The sequence below is a fragment of the Penaeus japonicus genome, unplaced genomic scaffold (genome assembly GCF_977035675.1).
Source record: "Penaeus japonicus unplaced genomic scaffold, GWHDUDI00000001_assembly GWHDUDI00000001, whole genome shotgun sequence".
In the NCBI taxonomy this organism is placed as follows: domain Eukaryota; kingdom Metazoa; phylum Arthropoda; class Malacostraca; order Decapoda; family Penaeidae; genus Penaeus; species Penaeus japonicus.
Window position 1 is genome coordinate 36,964,084 of NW_028234403.1, and position 10,000 is coordinate 36,974,083.

A 10,000-nucleotide genomic window follows, 5' to 3' on the forward strand; every position below is an offset into this window, starting at 1 on the left:
TTAATGATCCAGACCAGGACTTTATCAAGATATGCCACACCCTGCCAATTCATGATTTAGAAAAAAAAACACTATTCCACCTTCTAGCAAGAAAAAGTGCATGTATTGCTTCCTTAGTATGTGAAACATAGTGGCTGCAGCATCGATTGATGTGTAAATCTACCGACTTTGAAGCAAGTATGGCCTTACCTATACTTAGAACTTAAATTGTACCAGATAGTGCTAGTTCTTTACAACAATTACATCAATCTCTCTATCTTCCCATGTGGTTCTACTCTGGATAACATCCCTTAAATGTATTTTTCATCATCCAATAACTAGGAATGTAGAAATAAAAGGTCCTTCAAAAAGAGGAAATTTAAACAAATATATAAAAAAGTGACAATGAACACATACTCAACATATCCAAATTTCTCTTAAAATATTCACTATTTCTATATAACATAATGTTTTAATGTTCAAAGCATTTTAAAATAGCTGCAAATTCTGCACTTTCAAAATATACCAATGTTATCTGTGTACCTGATTTGGTCACACTGCAAAAATACATTTTAAATCATGAGATACATGGAGAAAAGAACATTACCAAGTTTGATCCATTGGTAGGACTCAAACCTGTTCTCTTGGACTTCCTTCCCAAACACACAATGCCACAGTACAATGGCAGCACCCATCAAATACAGAACAAATCATTTTACAAAATCCAAGCATATATGAACGAAAACATCAACAGGTGTCAAGACAGTGATCTGGCAACTTTCAGTACATGACATCTATAGACTTCACTACGATATAAGTTTTTTATGCATCTGAATATTAGTTGAATAAATCCTATGTTCTACTGCTTTGTAAACCATTTGTTTTTATTTAGCATCCCAATACTATCCATCTAATAGTTTTGGGGTCATATAGGAAATTGTTTGCTTATTTGTTTTTTTTGTTTGTTTGTTTGCACGCCAGTGTACACAGCGTTGCCTGTGGCTTCCTCACTTCGTGCTCTGGTGAAGGCCATCAAACATCCACCATATATATTCAGGTGGGATGGAACTCAGACTGGTGGCTATCAATTGCTTGGTGCACAACTCCATTTGCAATAAATTAAATGAAGCTGCCATTTCTTATGACCCGCCTGTATACCACTGATTGCTCTGATAGGCTGGGGTCTGTAGACAAATTGAACATCTATTTCTTTGTTCTTTTTAGGTGTTATTTCCATACAAAGTTTCAAAGGAGATCCAAAGCAATTATTGCAAGGATATTTCTAAGCTAAATACTGGGCAACTTCTTTGTTCTTGACCTGCAGCGGAAATGCCATACGTGAAAAATATTCTACAATTCAGCAAACCATGTACTCTTTCCCACATTGGTCATGGCTGTCAAAATACATATACCAGTAATTTTCACAGACTGCCAGAGCACCTTCCCTCGCACAACAGCCACTCTCCGAGGTCCCTAATACCAGTTGCCAGGCGTACTGTCACCAGTGCCTGTCAAAGCAGAATTATTTGCTACTTTGTGACCCTGCAGTTAGTCTTGGCTCTTTATTGCAAGAGAAAGATGAGGATGTTTGTTCAACAAGCTAGGAGGAGAGGGGGTGGGAGATCCTCCAGGTAGGAAAATACTGGGCAGAAGAGGCACTACTACGGCATGATAAATATGATTATGTTCTTGTTATCTACGATTTCTGATCCGTTTTTCCCTGGCAATTCTCCATTCATACTTCATGTTCCTCTTCTACCCGACCATGTAAGTACTACAGTTGGTCAACTCACTAGGGCGTTAACACAGATTTATTGTACATATCCTATGGAATCTAATGATATCAAAAACGTTAATAACGAACCAAGCTGACATAATAAAATGAATTATCAACTGTTCCGCTTTCGTGTCACCCAAGGTACATCCTTTAGCATTGTTGCTCACCTCTCGATCATGTTTCGGTCACCAAACCTCATTAATCTCTCTTACCCGAAGTCTGTACCGAGCTACTATCTATCCCTCTGTCAGCCCTAACGATCCTGACAGTACTTTCCTATCCCTCCCCCCATAAACGAGCTAAAATAGGGAGATTTGAGGAATTTCTCACCCTTTTCTCCTTCTTCGTGATCCTGAATCATGACAAAGTCTTCAACTACCCGAACGCTGCTAAATAGGCTGTGCCCTTTTAAATAGTATTCCTCCATTGGTTTTGCATGTGCGTATAATTGAGCGATCAGATTATATTACAGGTCGTTTGATGGAGGTTATGAATATGGGTGTGGTATGATATTTTTGAGAAATGGGAGAATTTTTTCGAGATGGGTATTTGAACTATCGATTGTTAAACTATCCACATATTAATTAAAAGTCTTAAACAGCATTATTCTTTTCATCCTTTTACACAAGTTCACAGAAAAGTATTTACACAATTTATATAAACCTAACTTAATACATAAATCAAAATCAGCGGAATGAAATCTAGGTGTTGACAGAGACCAAAGTGGTCAAAGTGCGACTGTGTGAATCCTTATTTTAAACGTCTTTTTTCCACGTCTTCCTTCAGCTTTTAGGATTTAAGGATGGCGGACGTCGAAATTCTCACCACCCTCAAGATCCTAATCATAGGAGAAAGCGGCGTAGGGAAGTCCAGGTGAGAAACAAGAGGAAACTGGTTGTGACGCAAAAATTGGATTTTTATTTCTTCGTGTCGTTTACATGTCACTTTTTCTGATTCGTAGATTGTGTCTAAATCATCATTCTGAAGATAAATGCATGTCGTTAGGTTTATTTTGAGGGTAGAATGAAGATTTGGCATTGAGATAGGATGTTCTGACGAGACAAACACCCACACACATTGATTGACTGTCTGTCTTTGTTCAGAGTTGTATTGTCTTTCCTTTCTGTTATTTTGGTATTTTTCGTAACGTTTACATGTAATTCATGCCAGAAAGAGAACAATTGAAAGATATATTGTTTGTCTGTTTGTTTAATAAGTGGAAGTTTGTGCATATGTGATTTGTATTTTTTTTTTTTTCTTTTGTAACATAGTTTTGCCATGTTTGTACTCTAGCAATACTGCATAATTTTGGTTAGGTAATTTCCAGGCTAGTAGAATGCTATGGTAATTATCTAGACCACATCAAGCAATGATGTGGCATCCTAACTTTGGGCTCCAGCAAAGGCCAACAAATCTCCACCAGATATATTTTGGAAAGATGAAGCTTTGTCACGTTCTTTATTTGATGTTGATTAACCTTGGACATTGCTAAAACATAATGCATTGAGAGTATGATGTCACTTAACTCCACTGATCTGTATACTTTGATAAGTGATCTTAAGCTTACCTTCATGTTAGTAAATTCTTTGTTATATTCAATAGTGTTCTAAAAGACCATTTCAATCGTTTTACTCTATTTGTGCACAATGCTATTCTGGATGATTACAAAACTTACCATGAATATTATAATTTTACAATAATTATCTCTCTCGCAATCTCTCTATCCTTCCCTCCCCCTCTCCCTCCTTCCCCTCCCTCTCTCTCATCCCTCTCCCTCCTTCCCCTCCCTCTCTCTCATCCCTCTCCCTCCTTCCCCTCCCTCTCTCTCCTCCCTCTCCCTCCTTCCCCTCCCTCCTCCCTCTCCTCTCTCGTCTCTCTCTCCTCTCTCGTCTCTCTCTCCTCTTCTCTCTTCTCTCCTCTTCTCTCTCTCTCCTCTTCTCTCTCTCTCCTCTTTTCTCTCCTTCTCTCTCTCTTTCTTTCTTTCCTTCATTTCACTTCCCTCTCCATAATCCCCTTTCCCCTCTTTCCCTCTCTCCTCTCTCTTTGTCTCTCCCCTCTCTTTCTCTCTCCATATCCCTCTCTTTCCCTTCTCTCCTGCTCTCTTTTTCTCAGTTCTTTTTTCTTTTCTCTTCTCTATCTCTCTTTCTCATTTCCTCTCTCTCTCTATTTTGCATGTTTGTCTGATGATACATTACAGTAATTTTATGGTTGTTCTTTAAGTTTTTTTGTTCTTCTATTTCATGTAAATGATTCCTAATTACCTGTTCTCTCTTTTTCCAGCTTATTACTTAGGTTCACAGATGACACTTTTGACCCCGAGCAAAGTGCAACTATTGGTGTTGACTTTAAGGTTAAGACAATAAGTGTAGACAACAACGTAACAAAATTAGCAATTTGGGTAAGTTTATAAATGCCATATGAATGGAACAATATTTCCTTGAATAAGATTTCTCAACCCTTCCGAGATAGCCTACATTTTAATTTGTTCAGATTGGGCTAGACACATGAAGATGTGTTTTTTGTAGTTTTATAGGCTTATGGTATGATATATTAATCTATATATTATATATTAGCAATTTGGTATGATGCTTTAGTTACACATCTGAAGGAATAATTAGTTAGTATTTTGAACAAAAAATGGCAGTGCAAAGGTGATCCTACCCTGTGATAGATGCCCATAGTGGAAGGGTTGATATTATGTAAATATTTAATGTTTGTACAATTATGAAATACATGTCCTGAGAGGTTTTGACAAATATTATGTAACTTTTTTGTATTAACATTTTTTTAAGTCTTTGATTATGAGTCTGTAAAATATTAATCATGAATTTTAATGTGTTATTACTACCCTTTCCAACAGGATACTGCAGGTCAGGAAAGGTTTAGAACATTAACACCCAGCTACTATCGAGGAGCCCAGGGTGTTATCCTTGTCTATGATGTCACCAATAGGAACTCCTTTACCAAGTTAGATATGTGGCTTAATGAACTTGATACCTACTCGACCAAGACAGATATTGTGAAGATGCTTGTGGGCAACAAGATTGACAAGGTTTGGAAATGTAGCTCATTTAATTGTTCTGAATTTTGATAAATATTGGTCAAGTTTTGAATTCTATTGATCTGATAAAATGTGATAAATTTCATATATGTATGTTTGCTGTGTCTAGATTTGAGTCTGTTTTATTCACTTTTCTTCATTCTTTTTAGGAAAAGATTGAAGTCAGTAGAGAAGAAGGCCTCAAGTTTGCGAGACGTCATGCAATGCTCTTTATTGAAGCCTCCGCCAAAACAAAGGATGGCGTGCAGTGTGCCTTTGAAGAACTTGTCCAGAAGGTTTGTAGATATAGGGCTATTCTAATGCTGAGATTAATGTTAAGTAAAAACCTGTTTTAATGACCAGACATCCATTATAGAAATAATTGATAAAAATGAAAGGTTTAGCAGAATGAATAACTTCATTTCTATGAAATAGATTGTCATCTCTATAATTGCTTAAGTACCTCTAGAGTAGCAGATACAGATATCACATCATTTCCATAGGTCTCAACTTTTTTAGATTATGCATTCTATCAGTAGGGTTTGTGATAGCTTTATTAGTCACTTTCTCATGAAACTTCTCATGATCTATTTCTTGTTTTCTCTTTGCCAGATCATTCAAACTCCAGGATTATGGGAGATGGACCAGAGATCGCAGGGTGGTTTCAACGTCTCCCACCAGAATCATAATGAAGATTCTTACTGCGGATATTGTTCAGTTCTTTAAAAGTAATGAGATAGAGATATTTCTTCTTTTTTTTTTTTTCAATTTAGGATATTCTTCTTGTGGATTATAAATTATTTAAATTATTTTCCTCCATTATAATTATTTATTCATTTTATATGAGTACCATTATTTTTTTACTCTTCCTTTATAAACCCTTAGCTTCTTTATTCTTTTATATATAAAATGCACTTCATACCTTTGTATATAGGCTGAGTGTCTTTCAACATACAACTGTATAAAATGGCTGTTCTCTTCTTGATTGACATACAGTATTTATTGTACCTTACATTGCACATTTCTCATTATACTCTGTTATAGGACTGATGTTTAAACAGTTCCTCTCTATTTTTGATGATTTATTCTTATATTTGATTTATCCATCTTATATATTTGCCTTTCTTTTTTACTACTCTGGTATAACCATTGTAATTATTGATAGTATTATTATAAGCCTTTATAACAGTATTATTATAACCATCTTTTTTTTTATTATTATTACTATTTTTATTTTATTATTTTTATTTTATTATTATTTTTATTTAATAATAATATTTTTATTATTAATATTCTTATTAGTACAGATATTGTCAATGTAATTTTTAAAACATAAATTCTGTCTTTAGTAACAACTTGAAGAGAACATGGTTTATTATTTATGTTGATATAGGTTGACATATATATCTGCTAATGTATCTTTATTTTGTTAGCTTATTTGTTAACAAATCACCAGAGCCTCAGTGGATATGTATTATTGACAAAAAAGGCATTTTACTTAGTGGTACATCAAATGGGAAAAATTTACTTTGGTTTATATATTGCAGATGTAAAGGCCTACCCTAACACTATTACATTTTGCAAATGTTAGGGCAGATTGTAACTTTCTTTATAGTGACTGCTTGGTTCAAAGTGAGGTTGAACTCAGCCTTGTCTTAAACGGAGTAAAAAGTGAATTAGCATCTCCTACATGCCTTAAGAAGATGAAAATCTGACATAACTTTTCTTAACCTGAGCTTTTTAATTCCCAGCTTAGGTGCCTGGACAGGTGGTCACTTAATATGACCTCTGGCTGCAGAAAGACCAATGGAGCTGACAGGATACCCATTTAAGGAAAAAGATTGTGATTAGCTTTTTTTACGCTTTAATGTTAGTAGTCGTTCAGTCCTGTTCTGCTTGATGTCTTGCTGATATTGAGAGATTGCTGAGTTACTAGTTAACAGATTAATTTTATGTAAGTGCTAGTGAGTGGAAGGAAGAATCATATTAAGTAGTTTCTAGACATTGGCAGAACATGGGACAATTTGTTAATTCCCTATCAGTAGGGTTCACATTTTCTTTTCAAGTCAGTAAGGAATAAGAAAGTAGAAAAATTACTGTGCACAGAGTTTTAATCTTCAAAGTCATTAGGTTTTGTTGAGATGTGTTTCCTCTGTAAGTTAAGGTCTCTCAGCATGTTCTTACACATGAAATTATTTCTTTAAAAAGGAAAAATATATATATTAGTTATGATATAAGGATAGAATATATTATGTGCTTTTTTCTTAGATGGTAATTTTTCTTTATGCTGTCCCATGCAATAAAATATCATTATTAATATTTTGTCCTCTGACTAACGTTCATATTTTAAAATTTCAATAATCTCAGAAATAATCTATCCTAAAGTGAATGAATATTTTCTCGAAGTTCGTGCAAAGTACTTCTGTAAAGGAGTTAAAGGGTGCCATGAGGAAAATAGAAGGAACAGTAATCATATGGTGCTTATTAAATCAATAAGACTAATCCTTTTTTACAAGACTAAATGCTGATACTAAGTTCATGTGCATATACTGTATATTGCTTTCAAAGTAAATACATTATTATGTATAATTTTCTTTTGTACCCCGAAGGTAGTTCTAATTAAAGATGTAAGTATTAAGGAACAGTTTCATTCATTACATCAACAAAAATCAAATTTGGTTTTAAAACATGCAAACTCAAACATTCAGAATTAAGCTTTATTTTCTTTATTTTTCTCTACCTTGAGCATTACAGCATTTTAGACAGTTCTGAGAGGTAATCATAAATTAGATTAAAGTATGAACACACACACACACAGTGTCTGTAGCTTCATTGCTATCTTTTCCCTGCATGGGCTGTAGTTGGTGTTTAACAAGAGACACAAGTTTGCCTTTGTGGAAACCTGGGTGTCCCATATCTAAGTTCTATGCATTAACATTTGCCATTTTTGGCATATATCCCAAAGATCTGTGCATTACCATTGCTGTTTTCACTTAATAGATCAAGCAAGTATGCTGGTAGTTAAATACAAGGGTTAGGAAGAATTCTGTTTGCACTTTCAAAATTCAAAGAATTGTCTCTCTACACTGTTTAAAGGCTAATGATCACTGTGGGAGCTGTAACACCTCTTAGGGAAGTTTAGGAACATGAAATGGTAAAGAAAGTATGTAAAACATTAAAGGTTGTCAAAAAATAAAGGCAAATTTTTGGCTATCTGATAATATTCAAGGGGGAAAGCCAGTCTATTATTGTTATATTATGTAATCATATAAAGGATAACTTTACATATTTATGTTTATATTTTTTATTATGATAAACAGAATCCCTTAAACACAATAAGATAAATGTAATGATAATGAAAATAAACTAAGGAAATATTTATTTCATTTCCATTTGCAGTGTTTAACTACCTGATTTACACTTAAACTGCATCCACATGGTTGGGCATGACAGCCAGTCAGGAGTGGTAAAGCCTGTCAACAGGCAATTTTGACAAGCAAACTTGAGGAATATCTGTGCCTATAGTTGAGCAAAATTGCCAGACAATAGCCATACCACATTCAATCATTTACTGATAGTACTGACTACTGAAAGTTGTGGCTGGCCATGAGAACAACAGTTGGGCATTCCTGACAATCTGAGGGTACTTTCCACCAGGCATACCCACTTGTGTGGATGTGGCAGACTAGAGCCTAGAAAGAGATATCCGTAATACAAAACATAAATATTTAGAGACCAAGTTAACTCTTCTTAATCATTCATAAATATTTTGGATGTGTATTTTTGCTCATTCAGTAAACAACTGGAGGTCTCAGTGATGTAAATGACTTTATTGATATACACTTAAAATGCAGTTGATATCTATGACACTTCAATTTGCATTCAGAAAACTATTGATTTTGTATAGTTTATTTACAGTATAGCCAAGATTAGTAAATCATTTTTCATATTTTTATGTCTTAATATATCAGATAATGAATATTAGTTATGTTTAATAAAAATAAGTATCAATTGTGTGTGTGTGTTTGTTTTGGAGTGAGTGAGTGAGTGACAGATACAGAGTGAATGAGGGCTTGCATGCACATATATACATGTCTGTTCAAGATTTTTCATATATAGATTAGAGATTACAGCACTGAGACAAGGTTGACAAGTACTTTTCAATGCAATGTCACTGCATAAGAAACTAAATGTAGGTTTTTTATGCACCATAATGTTTCCATATAACAAGCACTTCAGGTAATATCTGTATTTAAGTTTCCCCAATCCCATGAGTTTTGTTTTATATCAATATTTGATTATGCCTATTTTGTTTTAGAATTAGTCAAAGTGTCGAGATTAGTAAATAATGATTATAAAAGGTTGAACTATACTCATCTACTCCACACTGTCAGCCAAGGGCAGCATTATATATTTATGTATGTAAAATCACTAAAATTCCACTTTAGGTTAACATCTGTGATTACAATATATGGGAGGCATTTTAAAAATGGGGCTATATTAACATCCTTTAGTGTAGGTAAAAGTGCACAGAATATTTTATACTTGAATTATGCTTTGTGTATACTAGAAAATCATCAATGTACATAGCATAGAATGAAGCAAGGTATATCTATAATGTAATGTTTTCAATAAACAACAACAAAAATCTTCTTTTATTCTACAAACCAAAAGCATATTTGATTGATCATGAACATCTAAAATAAATTCAGTTGTGACAAATACTCTTGAAAATTCTTCATAGTCTGCATTATTATTCTATTATTTTCCTCCCTTTCCATAAGTATGGTAATTAACACAGCCAGTCAATCACTAATTTATTTCTTCATTTCAAATCAGCAAGCTAGAAAAACAGACCTTTTTATTATGATCACAATGAGAAGTAAGCTATATGTATATTCCTACCATACAAAAGCAGAAAAAAAACTACATAAAAGGTCTGGGAATACTGAAGTTACATATTATCCCAAATTTCAACAAAGGTTAGTGAATGCAAAGAAATATTCAATGTATATGTTATTATCACAAGAAAATATATTACATAAAATCATTTTTATTTTTAAAGCTTCTGTCCACTAGACATTGTTGAGAAAAAAATAACTAAACAGAAAATGAAAAAAGATGTACATGGAGTAATTCATTACTTGTTTTTACAGACACATTTTAATAATATATAATGCATAACTGCAATTTCTTGGTTTTCA

The 10,000-nt window shown here is 33.8% G+C and overlaps 3 protein-coding genes across 5 annotated transcripts in view; 1 reads left to right on the forward strand and 2 right to left on the reverse strand.

The window, feature by feature from the left end:
* Nucleotides 1-2,223, reverse strand: part of LOC122261052 (uncharacterized) — a 9,092-nt gene extending 6,869 nt beyond the window's left edge. The window contains exon 1 of one of the 3 annotated variants that reach the window (XM_086539496.1): nucleotides 2,087-2,223. The gene's annotated coding sequence lies outside the window, so the exon portion shown is untranslated. Of the gene's footprint in view, nucleotides 1-1,923; nucleotides 2,062-2,086 lie in introns of those variants that run through there. The other 2 variants (XM_086539501.1, XM_086539505.1) reach the window with 2 other exon arrangements.
* Nucleotides 2,224-2,443: 220 nt separating this feature from the next.
* Nucleotides 2,444-8,188, forward strand: LOC122261053 (ras-related protein Rab-18). Its single transcript, XM_043028554.2, has 6 exons — nucleotides 2,444-2,629; nucleotides 4,037-4,154; nucleotides 4,617-4,808; nucleotides 4,967-5,092; nucleotides 5,409-5,524; nucleotides 6,548-8,188. The coding sequence occupies exons 1-5, from the start codon at nucleotides 2,559-2,561 to the stop codon at nucleotides 5,520-5,522; spliced, it is 621 nt and encodes a 206-aa protein (XP_042884488.1). The 5' UTR covers nucleotides 2,444-2,558; the 3' UTR covers nucleotides 5,523-5,524; nucleotides 6,548-8,188.
* Nucleotides 8,189-9,601: 1,413 nt separating this feature from the next.
* Nucleotides 9,602-10,000, reverse strand: part of LOC122261050 (uncharacterized) — a 5,144-nt gene continuing 4,745 nt past the window's right edge. Inside the window, exon 2 of the mRNA XM_043028551.2 lies at nucleotides 9,602-10,000. This exon is cut by the window's right edge and continues 2,720 nt beyond it. The gene's annotated coding sequence lies outside the window, so the exon portion shown is untranslated.